Below are 18,598 nucleotides of genomic sequence, written 5' to 3' on the forward strand. Positions count from 1 at the left end.
AGTCTACAGTGACGATTTCGGGGATCCATCAGATGTACATAAAATGCATGACATTTGAAATGTTGCCAAAGTAAACGTTTACTTTTCTATATTTGAGTTGTGGTATTTTTTTTCTTCTTCTTTTGCTCATCTTGAATAATTGTAAACACGTTTTAGACATGTGCCACCAGTCAATATCACAGTAGACTTCAGATTTCATAATGGTGGTACAGCAATAAAACAAAAAAAAAAAATCAGTATTATGCAGTAAGTTTTACCAAAGATAACCAAATTAAAATGAAGTTTATGAAGGTGATGAACCTAATAGGCTTCCATGTTGAAAGAGAGAATACATTGCAAAATGAGTAAGTGTGCTGTTAATGCTTATTAACTAGCTAATTTAAATGAGCTGTTCTCAGAGTAACAATTGTGCACTTGATGTATTTCATCTGCAAAAAAATAAAAAATACATGTACAGCAGTCCAAGTCAAGATAATTTACAATAGTACCTGTAAACGTTGATGTCCAGTCTATATTCAGTGGATGCTTTAAAGTCAGTCAGACAGGTGCTCTTACAGCTTATAACATCTTTGCTGAAAACCCGGTAAAATTTTACGTCAGTTCCTGTATTTATTTATTTTTCATTAAAGGGAGAACTGGTGCTGCAGTCTTAAATAAACTGAGGTCCCTTAATTCGCAAGATAAGCACAATAAGTGACACACAATAAATTCCTAAAAAATATATAAAATGATAGAAATTATGATAATTATGAAATATAATACTTTCAGCAAACCGTGTGTCTGGCCCTTTAAGAATCCAATGGTCGGTTCGTAAATCTCGTTGCAGTCTGTTCTGTTTTATGATCTCGCGATAGTTTAACCTCTGTGGCGGCTGTGTGGCCCCCTGTCTTAGTCCGTACGGAGTTGTTTCTGACGTTTGAATGAAAAACAGTGCAAATTACCTCCACTTTGGACCCAGGAAATAATGGCTTCAGCCTTGGAGCAGTTTGTGAACAATGTGCGGCAGCTCTCCGCTCAAGGTAGGGTCGCTAAACTCATTAGAGTCGGAAGTATTAGCTAGTTAGCTAGCATATGCTATCCAATGCCGTGCCGATAGCTAGGCAGCCAAACTGGTTAGAGCCCTCTTTTTGCTTTATCATGTAAACACACCGTAAAAATGACTTTCTCTGGCTGCGAGAGTTGTGTAAAGTATCACCAGAAGATGCGTTAGTACACAGGGACGCCTATGATAACCACAAACTGGGTGGTTCCTCAAGCTAAATGTCAAAATCATACTTTTTGTTTTTCATCTAGAAAATAATTTCCGATGACTACCTACCGGTAGTCCCGCCCTGGGCACGCGTGATTGGTTAGCGAACGGAATTAGCGAATATCATTGGTTTAAAGTCATCTGTCAATCCCGCTTGCATTACCTCTATTGCAAGGCCTTGACAGGACACTTGACCGGGCGATTTATATTGAAATACTCAGCCACAGCACGATGATTGTAAATACTGTTGTAAACCACGGTTGTTTTCTACCTTTCTAAAGAATAGCATCTTGACAGCCATAAACAAAACAAAAATGCAATTCTATCATCAATCTGACCACTAAAAAAAATTAAGAAAACGCCTCAGCATACTTGCGGAAAAACTTGCCCCCTTATCCTTTGTGGATTTTATTAATTTAACGTCAACATTTACAATGATAGGGAAATATATATTATAAAACTTAGTTTTTTCTAGTTTTAAGTGCAGTTACATCTGTGTGCATGTGTCCCTCTTGTGTGCCACAACATGTAATTAGACATTTGAAAGTTGACATTTAATGAGATTAAATTCCAGTTTAACAGCCTAATTCAGAGGTCTTCAACGTTTTTTTACGCCAAGGACCCTTTTAGCTGAAAAAGAGACAGAGTAGGGACCCCCTACTAAATATATTGTATACAATTGAGTTGCATATTAAACATGGGCCCAGATGGATGAAAATGAATGTATATTAATATATTATTTATACATATACATATGTTTTAATGTTAAACTTACTGTACATGAGGAAGGCACAGTAAATCCTCAAGCTTAACTGTATGGCTACCTTACCTATAGTAATCTTATCTTTTCAATGTGTAAATTAATTTTTTTTTTTTCACAAATAGGCCAATTTATCTTTGCTATTGTTTATTTTCAGACATATTTAAATTTCTGAAAAAAACTTTCAAAAAAGTATGGGTTTTTTTTACCTAATTTGGCGGCCCATCCAGCACTTAATCTGAGGACCCCCTAGGGGTCATGGACCCCCTGCTGAAGATCTCTGGCCTAATTTAATTACAAAACAAAGGGCCTGCCAAAAAAAAAAAAAAAAAAGAATGAAAATTGATCTGCATATAGCATTGCAATGTAAACTCTCTCAGATATGAGAAATGTGTTCTTCCAAAGATCAAGAGGACATTCAAAAAGGTCCAAAATGGTTTTAATTTCTCTCTGTTCTCCTACCCTCTCACCCCCCCCTCCCCCACCCCCGCCCCCCAGGCCAGATGACTCAGCTGTGTGAGTTGATCAACAAGAGTGGAGAGCTGCTGGCCAAAAATCTGTCCCACCTGGACACGGTGCTGGGGGCCCTGGACATCCAGGAGCACTCCCTCGGCGTGCTGGCTGTGCTGTAAGTAGCCTGCTCCATCCTAGGTCTTTTTTTTTTCAGGTTTGCCAACCTCAGTGCAGTTAGCAACGGTCGAGAACTCTTCCTCGGTGTCTAGTAGGGTTGGGCATCGTTTTGATTTGAACAATTCTGATTTAAATTCCGATTCTTCCTTTTTAAAAGGCCCAGTGTGTAAACTTGTTTTGTTGTTTGTTCTCAAAATCTGCTTTTCCCGTTCACAAACTTGTCCTTCTCCATGAATATTGACCACCACCATCAAGTCCAAGTATTCCTATGGGCTTGAAATTTTGCGTTTGCATGAACTGGGGTAGACGCTCCATATTCATGCTCCATCTTGAAATACGTTAGCCGTTAAGGGACATACAGGACGTACTGCTCTGCCTTTCACGTTTTCGCTGTCACATGATAAACTCACAGGTGCTGCTAATGCTGCTAATGGGTATCGTAGCTTCCCGGCCCCGGCAAGTTTGAAGAAGGAAACATGGAGGACCACACGTATTCAAAATCCAAATTTCAGGAACAGGAGTCTTCTTCTTCGCCCAGAAAAAGAAAAAAGGATACTGAAAAGAGCAAGAGACCGGCTTTTTGAAGCGTGTAGGCTACCGTAACTGTAATACGTACTTTGAACTGCGTGGCGCGAGAGAGTTGGTTGCGATATATGATCTCAATGCTAGATTGAGTGTGAACACATTGGACCTTTTTAATCCGGTTCTTATCACTTCCCATTCTTTGAGGGCTGCAGTTGAAACGGGTCACATGCTTATTTCACAGACAAGAGGGACATTTTATTTTGATTCAGTTGTGTTTTGCCGGGCTTTTTCAGCTACACTTTCGAGCGCCGCTTACTGTGCTCCATGGCTGCAACGCAACAAGCACCTGGCCGCTACGGAAACCAAAACTTGCGTGTGTTCAATTTGGAACTGATGATCGGATTCGAAACCAAGTTTTCCAAACGGATTCCAATGGAATCGTCATTTTTGAAACGATTCCAAGTGTGGACGCAAACCGACTACAAAGACAAATATCAGTATTACAGTATTATGTTTTTATTATTATTATTATTATAGGCTGCCTGTTGCGCATGTAGCGTAGCAATATCTGATGTAGACCCAAAGCAGCACAAAGCCACCTGTTGCACACACCTAATGTGGGCCTGAACTATAACAAAGAAAGTGATTAGTTCTCATCATTTAGTGAATCACAGGGTGTCCACGGGGTCTTAAAAAGTCTTAAATTAGCTGAAGTATTGTGTTCTAGGTCTTGAATAACTTTAAACGGGTCTTACTGTAATTCCATGTAATGCTACCTCTAATGCTCATTGAAATGCCCCGTATCCCCCAGAGTTAGACAAGTCCATACATACTGTTCTCATCTCCGTGCGTGTTGTAACTCTGTCTGATGCCCCCAGCGCTAGCTAAGCCTAGCCCAGATCCTGGAGGTAACCGGTTCCATCTAGCCTACTGCTCTCAATAAGTGAGAAAATAACGTAATGTTCTTATTTACATGTTGTGATTTGTATAGTCACAGGGTGTACAAATAACAAGGTCATATGAGACACAGCCATCTTCTAACCGTATACGAACTGGGAACTATATTCTCAGAAAGGCGAAGCACTGCTACGTGGGCGGAGTGATTTGCTCGCAGCACCTGAAGCCCCGTGGTGAGGAGCAGAGAGTTCGCCTGGAGTTCGCTCAGAGTTGGAGTAATAGAGTCAACAATTACTAGATAGTAAAAGCATAGTGACCTTGTTATTTGTACACGCTGTGACTATACAAATCACAACATGTAAATAGGAACATGTTGGCATTATTTTGTCACTTATTGAGAGCAGTAGGCTAGTTGGAACCGGTTACCTCCAGGATCTGTGCTAGGCTTAGCTAGCGCTGGGGGCGTCAGACACAGTTACAACACGCACGGAGATGAGAACAGTATGTATGGACTTATCTAACTCTGGGGGTTACGGTGAATAAGCTAAAGTCCCAAAAAGTCGGCGTGTTCCTTTTTTAAAAAATTTTTTTTTTATTATTCTGGGGTGTTTTAGTTTTTTCTGTCGCTAGTCCAAATATTATTTTCTGTATTACAACTACAAATGAAACCAACATGCAACTAAATGTGCAGCCAATCTAGACACCCGTCCTATAATGCCAATGAGGAAATCAGGGAATTGTTTCAGACGATGTTTCCGGACTCTCACCTTTTATCTTTCTTTTGATGTCGTGATACACGTCTTAAATTTCATTCACGATGGCCTTAAAAAGGTCTTAAATTTGACTTGGTGAAACCTGCAGAAACCCTGGAATAAAGAAATGCCGATGGTGCATTGAATATTAAAATTGCTGTTGAGTTTGATCGCACATTATATGGAACACACTTTTTACTATTTTTTACTTAGTTCTAACCGCTTACTATAACGTAAACACTAAATGTTCTGAGTTCACTTCTGCATCACAAACCTTAAAAACTCAAGTTAAACACCGTTCCAAAGATATCATTTGACTCTCTGCATATGGAAAAAAGGACCCAACAACTAAATCATCCAATTTAGTTTTTTTTTTGAAGGTCTGTATTAAAGAGTAACTCTCGCCAAAATGCAACCTAGGGTCTTTTTGTGAATGTACCCGAGTCAAACTTTCGTTTAAAAGCATAATTAGGACGGAAACGCCAACTGGTTAGATGGACGGCGACCGGAAAAAACAACAGCTACAGTGAGTTGTTAAAACCTTTCTTTTTAGTAAACTCTGTGTACACAAACAATGTTCTCAATGCTCGAGTTCATGTGTAGAGCCCCTGGTGATACTTCCAGCAAAGTTTCATGTTGTGTCGAGCATAGTAGCTCCTAGCACTCCCATTCAAAAGGCCATTTGACCGAAAATACCGTAAATCTTAAAAGTGGCGTTTCCGTCCTAATTATGCTTTTAAACGAAAGTTTGACTCAGGTACATTCACAAAAAGACCCTAGGTTGTTGGTGAGAGTTACGCTTTAAGGTGTCTTTGGTTCCTTAAAAATGTCTTTGCTCACCTCCTTCTCTCTGCTTCCAGATTTGTGAAGTTCTCCATGCCAAACATCCCTGACTTTGAGACGCTCTTCTCCCAAGTCCAGCTCTTCATCAGTACTTGCAACGGGGAGCACATTAGATATGCAACAGACACTTGTAAGTCCAGACTAACCAAAGCTCTCGCTCCTCCACGTTTAAGGATGCGTGTTTCTATTCTTTTTTTTTTTTTATGTTGTACAAGTTTTCAGTTAAACAAAAAAAAAACGATTTCTACACTGATCAGTGTTTTATGACTTATTTGTGTTGAGAGGATGTACTCTGCTAAGCTGTGTCCCACTTTATCTAAATGATGTCCACTATTTCTCATGCAAGTACTTTACTACTGGCTTTTTACAGCGTCTGCTGACAAGATCTAAAATGTTTTTTTTCTAGTATCAATCAAAACTAAGAACATGCTGCGTTGGTCAGGTCGTAACGGTCAGGTATATTGGTGTCGAGTAATAGTGCTCAGCAGTATCTGCGATTATAAATTGCCTTCCATTTCCGCAAACGTAATTTTAAAAAAAAAAAAATATTCTTTTTTGGTCATTTTCAGCCTTTCTTTTGACAGGACAGCAGAAGAAATGAAAGGGGGGAGAGAGGGGGAATGACATGCAGCAAAGGGCCGCAGGTCGGAGTCGAGCTGCGTCGAGGAGTAAACCTATATATATGGGCGCCCGCTCTACCAACTGAGCTATCCAGGCGCCCGTAATCCACAGTCATTTGGCACCCTTGAACTGTGTGAGGTTGAAAAGAAATGGCAACGTTGTATGAATGTTATGTGTGTGTCCAGGAAGACAATGCCTAACCTGCAGTGACGTGTAGACGTGTCGACCTATCTTGTACATGGAGCAGTGCTTTACACTTAACCAACCGCTAAAAGAGTAGTCTGGCTCAACGGATGTACAATGCTAAGATGAAGCCTGACATCCGGCGCTCTCACTATGTCCGCAATTCGGGGTTTAGCGCCATCCAAGACGGTTGTGATTGGTTTAAAGAGATACAAACAAGCCAGAGTGTTTTTGTTTTTTTTTGTATTCCCTATCCCAGAATAGATAGGCGGTGTAGCCAGACCTTACCCCGGCGCTGACACAGAGCTATGGAGGTCTGGCAATGTGAGACTACTAAAAGAGTAACCTTCCTTCACTTGTGTTTCCTCTCACAGTTGCTGGTCTCTGCCACCAGTTGACAAACGCCCTCGTAGAGCGGAAACAGGTAAGACTGTTGATTCTGACTTGGTGGGAGCGCAATGCCCAACTAGTTGTCATTACAGAACAGTAGATTTAACTTTAACTTTTATATTTTTTTTACTGTCCAAATGAATCTGCATTGATTGGTTGTGTTTGATAATCGAGTGGATAAAAATGTTCTTAAATTTCTAGTTTAGTGTTTAAAATGTAAAACCTAATGCTGGATGAAATATGACGTGGAGGAAAAACTGCATATTTTTATGCAGCTATGTTTTCTAAGAGTCGGCAGTATAAAAAAGAGAGAGAATCTTTCCACACGCTCGCAGGAAAAAGTACTTTCTTGAGTGGCTACTTCTTTATAGATCATGCAATGTATAATGCTGTCATGGTTGCGCAAAACTGTTTTCATTCATGACTCACAGCAAATTTGTTTCAGATTTTATCCCCCTTTCTCCCAATTTGGTAGCCAGTTACACCCAACCTATAATCCCTTAGCAATGGGCTACAGATGGAATATAACCCTAGAAATGTGGGACCATAGGGCTGTGGGACCATAGGGCTGTGGGACCATAGGGCTGTGGGACCATTGGGCTGTGGGACCATTGGGCTGTGGGACCATTGGGCTGTGGGACCATTGGGCTGTGGGACCATTGGGCTGTGGGAACATAGTGACTGACCCCATGTGAACAGGGTGTATTTATGAACAGAGCACGGTTTTATTGTAGACTGTCTACCAGCTCCAAACGCTGCAGGACCATGGACTCTGTTATCACATTGTAGGGCTGAACGATTTGGGGGGAAAAAAATGAAATTGCGATTTTTTTTTTTTTTTTTTTCTGCCAGACAGTATAGAAGTATAGCTAATGTTCAATCTTCACTGTGTAACAGATAAAACATGTCACGCATTATAACATGAAACACCATCAAAACAGTTATATTATTATTATATATTCTTATGCAAGGATGAGAACATGGATATGAATTGCATATTATACATTTTTCTATTAATAAGCATGGAATGTGAGCTAAAGTTATAAAAACAAAAACGATAAACAATTCCAATAAAAAAAAAATCTGTATTTTCCTGTAAACCGCAATTTCTGATCTGCCTCAGTTCAGTAGCAGCATCTCCTATTGCACCTTCTACGATCATGTTAAAAAAGTAATACAAAATAAATGAAAAATCAGTCTGTGATATGTAACATAATTCCAGCATTTATCTTGTAAAAAAAGAGGAATCAAAAATGGTATGTTAAAATAAAATAAAGGCGTTTCTCAATTTCAAAATAAAGGCGCATCTTAAAGATGACGATATATGTCAGTATTTTCACTTTGTGTGGATAAGATTGGATAGTTGATGATTGAATCGATATACCAAAACCCAAAACCCCTACCCATTATGTGTGTTAAAGGAAACTGCTTGTGAACTATTTTTAATGTCGTATGCACCTTGCTGCAAAAGCAATTTCCCCCTGCGGCGATAACGCTAAATAAGTAACACATTTTAATCTTATTTCTCCCAAAGTCCCAAATGAGTCATTCTATTGCTTGAGCGCCGCCGAGCCTCCGCATCCAGGAGCAGCGTGTTTTCCTTTTCCGTCTTGATCTAAGTATTTGAATGCATTTTTTTTTTTAAAAGCGTGGCGCAGGCCCAGGTCGTTTCCAGTGTGTCCGGATGAAAGCCACAGCTGAATCACTAACTGAATGTGTTTTCCTTCTCCGGCAGCCATTGAGGGGTGTCGTCGTCCTAAAACAGGCAATAGACAAAATGCAGATGAACACAAACCAACTTACCTCAGTTCATGCAGACCTGTGTCAGGTGAGTCTCTGGCCCTGCTGCATCAGCACAAGGGTCCAAAATGAACTTTGTCTTTTTGTCCACCTGCCGAATGGCTAGTGAATGTTCAAACTACGGCTGCACGATAGGAGGAAAATATGCGATACGCGAGTATGTTGTTGAATATCGCGATAACGATATTCCTTGCGATAAATGAACAGACATTAGAGTGTGCTCAGTTCTGCCTTTCTGTTGCTTTCAGTATTCTTTTAAAATACAACAAATTGCTTGTTGAATTTAAAACAAATAATCATTTCTAACAGTCTTTTATTGAACAAATTGAACATTGGATTGACAGTGACTACTAAAAATGTGACATATACCAGTCCTTCCAGAAAAATGCGATTATGCGATCGCATAATTCAATGCATAATCAGCCAAAGTCCGTATATTTATGCGGGGGCCGCATTTTTTCAAATACGGCACACTTTCGCCGCATAAATTTCCGCGCAAAATATGCGGGGCTTGCATGATTTCATAATCCCCGCATTTTCGTTGCAAAAAAAGTCACATATATCTTAGCAGAAAGTTGAAAAGTGTTGCGTTTACGTCACACGAGCAGCCATTTTCCCCTGTTGCCATGGGAACGTTATGAAGTGACGTAATTACGCAACGTAATTACGCAACGTAATTACGCGACGTGAGCATCATCGAAAAGCTGCAAACCCCACGATGAAGCCATGATGAAACCGCAATTTTTGCAAGTTCCCGCAATTTCATCGCATAAAATTGCATAAATATCCCGCATATTCCATCGCATTTTTTAAAATCAAGGATTTTTGCCCGCAACAAAAAAACTCTGCATTTTTCTGGATGGACTGATAAACACTTTAAAGTGCAGTTTTCTACTGATATTTTCTTTCAACTAACAAAAAAATCTCATAGCGTCTATCGTGATATGTACTGTGTATTGCGCCAGTTGATATTGCGATGACGATAAAAAAACGATATATTGTGCAGCCCTAGTTCAAATTGTACCAGCCACTTAATAGATTCCCATTGGTGTTTTTTTGGGCTGGCGATTGAAGCAAATGTACCAGCCGTTTGCCTATTTCACCAGCATTTAGCTGGTAGATGGTGCTAATTTTGGAGCCTGATCAGCACCACGGCTGTAATCCTAAATGGCCTCATGATCCGACTTTTAATTTAGCTACCTAATGGGATCTATTTAGCTGTATTAGATTTAAGATTTAGTTTTATTGTCGCAGAGGGATATTTGTCATTTGTGAATCAACATCCAAGATATCCCCTGTTATCTTAATTGTTTTCGATCTCCTTCTCCTAAATGCAAAGCATTTAAATGGTTGTGTTGAATAATTCAAACGCAGGCTTAGTCCCAGCACAGTTGCCTTCTGGTGTGAGCGTCCAGTGTAACCCCTCTAAGTTGTCCTCACTACGTACCTGTCTCCTTGCAGCTGTGCTTGTTAGCAAAGTGCTTCAAACCCGCCCTGCCCTTCTTGGAATTGGACATGATGGACATCTGTAAGGAGAACGGAGCTTACGACGCAAAGCACTTTTTATGTTACTACTACTATGGTGGCATGATCTACACGGGCCTCAAGAACTTTGAAAGAGCACTGTATTTTTATGAACAGGTACTCTCACACTCCCAAAATACCCAGATACACACTCAAATACATGCGCTGACATGCATGCGTGTAATGGCATAGCACACATTCTTTGAAAATTGGTTTCTAATGTGACCATTAATTCTTCAGAGTTTGTCTTGTACTTATGCAAGGCTTAAAATTCTCAGGCACTACGCCTGAATCCAGGCATGGTGCAGTTTTAACATTTTTATAATGACTTAATTCAATGCATTGTACACATTTCCTCCAGGGCAGCATTTCAGGCTCACAAATGGTTTCTTGCTTTAACCCCTGCTGATGTACTGTATGCCATGAATGCATAACATTTCAATTTTTCTCTGCCATATATGTAGATGATCACGTGTGTGTCTCGTTTTCTCTTGTCCAGGCAATAACCACTCCAGCGATGGCAGTGAGCCACATCATGTTGGAAGCCTATAAGAAATACATCCTGGTGTCACTCATTCTCCACGGCAAAGTGCAGCCGCTGCCCAAATACACCTCACAGATAGTAGGGAGGTTCATCAAGGTAAGGGCAAATAGCACGGATGGAATGAGCAGTATTAGGGCTTTGCTGTTTTCACTTACAGCGGTTACCTTTTACATCTGCAGACATTTCAGTAACCGGATTTTCAGCTGATGCGAAAAATCTAGTCAATCTAGTCAGCTAGTCAAGAAAGCTAAAACTAATGCAGTAAAGCACTGTTCGCACGGGACTAGTATTACCAGTGGACCTCATGTTATTTAGAAATCCCCATCTCACATTTACTGACATTATCCCTAGGGTTTGGTACCCAACTCTGTACTTTTTTAGGTACCAACCGAATTGCGTCGGTACTACCGAGGACCGATTCACTTTAAATCAAACGGTGCCAAAATTTCGGTAACCCAGAGCGCATAAGCGCAAGCTTATCTGTCATCTCTGCATGTAGACGAGAGCGGAACACACACACACACACACACACACACACACACACACACACACACACACACACACACACACACACACTCACACACTCAGAGCTGTGGTGCGTTGACGGAGCGAAACAACGTCAACTTTGTTTAAGTCACAGGGAGTCAAGGCGATGCCGGTAAAGCGGTTGCAAGTGTGGTTACACTTTTCAAAACTCCACGCAGACCGCGTATATAACGGCGAAGGAGGTCGCGGTTATCGCACGTAAAATGCCACAACATTTTTATTTAGAACATTTATTTTGTTCTAAATAAAGAACAAAATCTTCTAAGTAAACGGGATGAATAGGTTTGGAATTATTTTAACAACAGAGGGAAAGTACTGAAAAAATGTAACCCTAATTATCCCCCACGGCTCTGTTAAAACCTTCATTTCTAATTGCCAACGCAGCCAACACAACCCCGAATCACAGAGACGCCGATCAGCACGGGGCTCCTTTTATCACACCACCTCTGTGTTTGGCGAAGTGTGGTGGGCCATTTGCGGTGGAATTTTTACTTGACAAATTACTGACATGGCAGATTTCACACAGGATTAAGATCAGACGACCGCCGCAATTATTACAAATGACTAGAGGTCCCCAGGTAATACTAGTCCCATCAGATAGGGCGTAACACAACAGTCCTGCGATAAATCCTCACTTCATTAAGTTTATAATGTTTGTTTTCTGTTGAAACCGTTTTAGAGAGGCATTGATTCAACTGTAGGGTCACTGAGGAGGATGCAGTCTGTGGTGCTGTTGAATTGTATTGCATTAGACTAACGTGTCGATTATTTTGTCCAGCCTGTTTATATCAATGAGGGTAAGCTCTCTGTACCTCTCACCTCTCTAAAACACATGCTGTTTAAATTGCATGTGCAAGCATTTCTGTGTTTCTAACGATAAAACGGATGGAATGTGGCTTTAAAAATATAGACTCCCAAGCATCGTCATGCACAGCAGTTTACTGTTTGTCTAGGTTTCATTAGAGAGTCAAATAGGGCACCAGTCTCCTTTTATTTTCATTGTCAATGAACCTGTCGATTATGTTGTAATCACTTAATCAATATTATTACAGTCAAAGTGCTGAGTTATCTAGCTGTAAACATCTTATAATGGCTGTGTCTGGCTTCTCCAGTTTTCAGTGTAAGCAGAGGTATTGTAATCTGTAATACAATATTTATACCATACTTACTTACTCCTCTTCATCCCCTATGGGACATATGGCTTCAATGAGCACTCTCTATTGCATTCGGTCCCTGGCAGCATGTTGGGCCTCTCCTCGTGACAGGTTCATCTGTTCCAGCTCTTATGTCACAGTTCTGTGCCAGGTGGTTTTGGGCCTCCCAGGTTTTCTTTTGCCAGGTGGTGTCCATCTTTAAGGCGACTTTTGTGATGCGGTCCTGCTCCATCCATCAACACATGTCCTAGCCATCTCAGGCGTCTGTGGGTAATCTCCTTGGTGATGCTCCGGCTTCCCGTTTTTTCGTATTTATACCATATGTATATGTAATAAATGAGCTGTTAACAGCCAATGCCCATGAGAGGTTCCACTGTGGCCAGCTTTTTTCTGAGCTTCCAGACCGAGGTTCCCCACGTGTGCCAAATCCTATTCAGCTCAGAAGGAAATGAGGCGACTTCAGGGACTTAATCATTTAATAATAGTGTTGATTGCCGTGTGAACACACTGTAAAACCCAGTGAAGATCTGGTTCTACAGTTGATCATTGGTTGTGTGCCATTAAGTAATTGTGTCCTTTCTCTTTGTTTTTCTCGTCCCGCTGCCCTTAGCCCCTGAGCAACGCATACCACGAGATGGCTCAGGTCTACACCACCAACAACCCGGCCGAGTTGCGCGGCGTGGTCAACAAACACAGCGAGACCTTTGCACGAGACAGCAACACAGGCCTGGTCAAACAGTGCCTCTCCTCCCTCTACAAGAAGAACATCCAGAGGCTAACAAAGGTGGACGCGTTTGTGTGTTCTTGTATTCTTAATGCGAGCCAGGTGTTTTCGCAAGAAAATATGAGTGAAATTGATCCAATCATGTGGTGATGACACTGAGGTTTGAACTGTACTGTATAACCGCTGTTTTGATTTGGGTTAAGGATTAAATGAAGTTTAGTCACAGGGATATGGAATTAGGGCTGGGCAATATATCGATATTGTATCGATATCGTTATATGAGACTAGATATCGTCTTAGATTTTGGATATCGTATTATCGTGATATGACATAAGTGTTGTCTTTTACTGGTTTTAAAGGCTGCATTACAGTAAAGTGATGTACTTTTCTGATCTTACCAGACTGTTCTAGCTGTTCTATTATTTGCCTTTTTCCCACTTAGACATTATGTCCACATTACTGATGAGTATTTATCGAAGTGTGAAGATATTTTGTTAGAGCACCAACTGTCAACCCTAGAATATCGCAGCAATATCGATATCGAGGTATTTGGTCAAGAATATTGTGATATCTGATGTTCTCCCTATCGTCAAGCCCTATATGGAATGTATACAGAACGTTTAAAGGTACACTGTGTAGTGTTTGAAGTATTTTATTAGCTAAAATCTATGTCTTCATTCATAAATATGTCCTCATTGGTGTAAAATGACCTCTGCCAATGATCTGACTTATCCTCGTAAGCGAAGAATTTATTATCTGTATTTACATTGGACGGACAAGTCCAAGGAGGCTTCCATGTCGTTCCGCCATTTTGAAAAACTCTAATAGCTGAGAGGGACATACAGCACTAGCCTAGCTGCCTAGCTAATCCACAACGTGTTTTCGAGGCGCTAGAGAGCACTATTGGTTTGAATGCAAAATACAATTTCACCGCTAGATGGGAGAAATTCCTACACAGAGTACCTTTTTAAAGCTTTAGTGTGTAACGTCCGTCACATTCAAGCCATTGCCAAATGAGTTGATACAAAGTTAATCAAGACTATCAGCTCCACACAACTCTCTCTGTATTTCTCAGTATGGCTATGTTCAGAAGATTGTGGCGTCCGGTCGGCGATCACGAAAGGCTTGTATCATGTGTTGTCATTACTTAGAATTCCTCATGGGGGCGACAGAAACTACGCGCTATAGCATTAAGGATCATGGCAATATAGAATTAAGCAAAGGAGTGTCTTGGTGTATTACATCAAACGGTGCTTTTGTTTACACGTGTTCCGAAGCATGTCGCCGTTTTAGTTCAGTTTATCCGGCCAGATGAGAACAAAAACCTTTTTAAACTCTGATCTAAGACATCTGGAAATGCGTCTCAATCCTCCTGTACAACTGTGCTGCACGCCATTAGAAGTGCCAATAATCCAAATGACAGGAAACAACCCAAAAAAACACATGGGTAAGTGAACTGAAGGCAGACGTAGACAACTGCTAGCCAGCTGTTAAGTCTTGTTGGGAAAGCTGAGCAAACCAGATAGGAGACAATGGCTGGCTGTCTTCAGCTAGAGCTGGTGAACATATCACTTATCATATCACATAATGACTCTGTCATGACTTGAGAGGAGCCATAGCTTGGTGTTTTGGTTATCTTAATATTAAGAAGAAGAAGAGATACTTGTATTAATCCCCATAGGGGAGAATTACATTTTACACCCTGTTAAATACACTTAACATGACTTAGCTTTGATTTTTTTTTTTTTTTTTTTTTTAATGCTTTGCTACAGTTGGCTGGTGAAATATTAACCTTTAACTCTTGCGTTGTCTTCCTGGGTCAAAATTGACCCGGTCTGTTTTACCTGTTTTATAAAGCATAAAGTATACGTCTTCTAAGCCGACTTCATTCCAACTTATCACCGCTTGTTTTACACGTATGTTTGTAATTCATGTTCAAAAAAACCTCATTTTATATTAAATTATAGGGGTGTGCAAAAAAATCAATTCACATTTCGAATTGCGATTCAAGCTCTACCGATTCAAAGTCGATTCATAGAATTCCAAAATTCGATAAATATTTTTTAATAAAATATATATATATATATTTTTTTTTTTATTAATTGTATGTCTACTGCAATCACATGGGAAAAGTAACTACATTTACATACTGCGAATCGAAAATTGTTCTTGAATCTAATCTTGAGCCTAAAAATCGATATCGAATCGTGCCATTTTCTGAATCGCGCACCCCTATTAAATTATGCCTAATTTTGAGTTAAAAAACCCAGAAATGATGAATTACTTTAGCTAATAATTAAGATCAGAGGAATGTACTGTATGTTGATGCATAATTACAGCCCGTTTCGTGTATGGAACAATCCATGTTATTTTTGGGCGATTTGGTTGAAAGAAACCCATATTTTTGATGCAGAAACTTTGAAAACGGTCCAAATTTGACCCGAGGACAACACAAGGGTTAAATCGACCTGTGTAAGCTTTAATCAACCGAATGCAAAGATCCTACAAACGCTCAACCACAGACAAGTAACTGTACACAATGTTACACTCATAGGTTCAGCAGATCCTTTTGTCCAATCTGTTTTTAATATCACGTCATGCGTCCCCTGCAGACCTTTCTGACACTGTCTTTGCAAGACATGGCGAGTCGAGTGCAGCTGTCCGGTCCCCTGGAAGCAGAGAAATACGTCTTACACATGGTGAGTTGGTCTGCGAAAGACCAAAGCATGAAAATCCAGCCTTAACGCTTGTACGTCTGTACACTTAACTTAAAATCAAAAGCAATGTTTCAGCGCTCCTCGTTGTGCTTCCGTGCAGATTGAAGACGGTGAGATCTACGCTAGCATTAACCAAAAGGACGGCATGGTCTGCTTCCACGACAACCCCGAAAAATACAACAACCCGGCAATGCTCCACAAAATTGACCAAGAGGTGAGGATATCCAACTTTGGTTTGCAACGTTGTCTTTGCTTTGCGTGACGTCCTAGCATGATGTTATGTTATGTAACTACTTTTAAAGTGAAGCTTTGTTATTGTTTTCTCCTTTCAGATGTTGAAATGTATAGAGCTGGATGAGAAACTAAAGTCTATGGATCAAGAAATCACAGTAAACCCACAATTTGTGCAGAAGGTGAGGCAATCGGATAATGTGTATATATATATATATATATAATTTTTTTTTTTTAACATATGCATGGATGTATTTTGCTTTGTAGAATCTCAACTAGAGGTGTTGAAATGAATCAAATAATCGATGCATCGAATCGTGGACGATGCTGCATTGATAATCGGCCGGGCCAAAATCGATTACTTCTGTTTACAATTTAATGTAGGCCTAACAACCTTTCTGTTTACATATTCTGTTATGTTTTGCACATTTAGGAAGTGCCATGTACTCAGTGCTGTAGTTTGATGTATCCAATTTATTTAGTATTACAGCACTGCAGAATGTTTGTTTTTTGAAGCTTGAAAAGCTATGAATTAAATATCCTATATGGCTCTAATAGTAAAAATGTATTTGACGCATCGTGATGCATCGAGGAATCGAATCGCTGACACGATAATCGTAATCGAATCGGGAGATCAGTGAAGAGTCACACCTTGCGAATATCGTGGTTTTTAGCTTGTGGCTCATTGCTAAACTAACAATTTTGTTCATGGTGCAAAGATGCTTTATATGTGGTAGAATTATTTTATATTCTAAATGATCAAAGGAATGAACACAGTGTAGCACAACGGTAGCTAGTGTTAGAATCATTCAAAAATAAAAAAACATAACTGCAGTTGGACAAAACATGCTCTTTTTTTGTATTTAGGTGTTCCAAAAGCATTCCCACTGCACATATACATAATCAAAAACTTGAAGAAGTCGATGGTTATATCTTTCAAAGTTTTGTACCAAAAAGCAGGTTTATTGAGAGGATAAATTCTCTGAGTAAAATATAGAACACCCTTAAACACGCCGACTTATTAGGACTTAGACTTATTAGGACTTAGAGTTAAGTCCCAATAAGACTTAGATACAGTGTAGTTTATGAACCCATGCTAAAGTTGACTAAAAAGAGGAATAAAAAATTAATGCCTTAATTAAAAAAAATCAGGAAAAATCCAACCTTTAAAGACACCACTTTTCTTTGTGAATGAATAATGTATCGTAAATAAATAAATGTTCTTCCTTAAAATACAGGGGGCATAAGTAAGTACACCCCTATGTTAAATTCCCATAGAGGCAGGCAGATTTTTATTTTTAAAGGCCAGTTATTTCATGGATCCAGGATACTATGCATCCTTATGATAGAGATTGACATGGGGTACTTTCCATAAAATCATCTCTCAATGCAAATCAAACCAGCTATTAGGCTAACTGAAATAAAACCATGCCAATCTCTAGGTATGGTGAAGGGTATGTGATGATGTGGGGCTATTTTAATTCCAAAGGCCAAGGGAACTTTATCAGGTTGCATAGTATCCTGGATCCATGAAATAACTGGCCTTTAAAAATAAAAATCTGCCTGCCTCTATGGAAATTTAACATAGGGGTGTACTTACTTATGCTCCCTGTATTTTAAGGAAGAACATTTATTTATTTACGATACATTATTCATTAACAAAGAAAATTGGTGTCCTTAAAGGTTGGATTAATTAAGGCATTAAGATCAATTTCCAAAAGATGATTTTTTTTATTCCTCTTTTTAGTCTTTAACTTTAGCATGGGTTCATAAACTTGAGAAGGGTATGTATGGACTTATCTAACTCTGGGGGATACGGTGAATAAGAAAGTCCCAATAAGTCGGCGTGTTCCTTTAAATCTGGAACATGGACTAATGTTAAAAAAAAATTTTTTGTTTCCCCAGCAAAGACATCCAGATAATTCAGTCGTAAACCTGCTCCCTTGAAAAACTAAACTATCAGCCACTGTTTGTGGATATGCAGCAGGAACCGGTTTTTAAGCTATTATCGGTCCGGTAGCATTTTTTTTTTTTTACCTGTGACGCTTTTGTTTTTCAGAGTATGGGATCGCAGGAGGACGATGTTGGTAGCAAAACATCAAGTTATTCCTGAGGGGCCTCGGACAGGGAGAGAACGCCGCAGCCGCCCAACCCGTTCTTCCCAGGATGAGTTGGATTTTTTTTAAAAGAGGAAAAACAAACAAACATTCTATTGCATAAGGACATTGGTCAAGGAAAATCTAATTGTGTGGAATGATGATACATTTGGTTATTCTTTCTTCACAGTGTCTTAAGGATAACAAATTTATCCTTACAGAAAAGAAAAGAAAAAAAAAAAAAATCTTACCATTTTTGTCAGTGTTTTATTTATCAATGTTCAGGTTGGAGCGCCACTGCTACATTAACAGAAACCACAATAATAAAAACTGGACATATTTGTTCCAAACGTATGTGTGAATAATCTCACTGTTTGTATCGGTTCTGCTGCATGATGGCCGTAAAACAAGA

At 39.7% G+C, this 18,598-nt stretch overlaps 1 protein-coding gene across 1 annotated transcript; it reads left to right on the forward strand.

Moving 5' to 3' along the window:
- The first annotated feature begins 829 nt into the window (after positions 1–829).
- Positions 830–18,540, forward strand: cops3 (COP9 signalosome subunit 3). Its single transcript, XM_031295350.2, has 12 exons — positions 830–1,019; positions 2,508–2,637; positions 5,674–5,786; positions 6,835–6,884; positions 8,586–8,678; positions 10,112–10,291; positions 10,674–10,814; positions 13,029–13,202; positions 15,755–15,841; positions 15,960–16,073; positions 16,192–16,272; positions 18,150–18,540. The coding sequence occupies exons 1-12, from the start codon at positions 965–967 to the stop codon at positions 18,201–18,203; spliced, it is 1,272 nt and encodes a 423-aa protein (XP_031151210.1). The 5' UTR covers positions 830–964; the 3' UTR covers positions 18,204–18,540.
- The last annotated feature ends 58 nt before the right edge of the window (positions 18,541–18,598 follow it).

This window comes from Sander lucioperca, chromosome 22 (assembly GCF_008315115.2).
Source record: "Sander lucioperca isolate FBNREF2018 chromosome 22, SLUC_FBN_1.2, whole genome shotgun sequence".
Classification (NCBI taxonomy): Eukaryota; Metazoa; Chordata; class Actinopteri; order Perciformes; family Percidae; genus Sander; species Sander lucioperca.

Coding starts and splice junctions, on each gene's coding strand:
- cops3 (XM_031295350.2), top strand. CDS start 965: ATGGCTTCAGCCTTGGAGCAGTTTGTGAACAATGTGCGGCAGCTCTCC. Junction 2,638..5,673: donor CTCGGCGTGCTGGCTGTGCT/GTAAGTAGCCTG, acceptor CTCTGCTTCCAG/ATTTGTGAAGTTCTCCATGC. Junction 6,885..8,585: donor CCCTCGTAGAGCGGAAACAG/GTAAGACTGTTG, acceptor CTTCTCCGGCAG/CCATTGAGGGGTGTCGTCGT.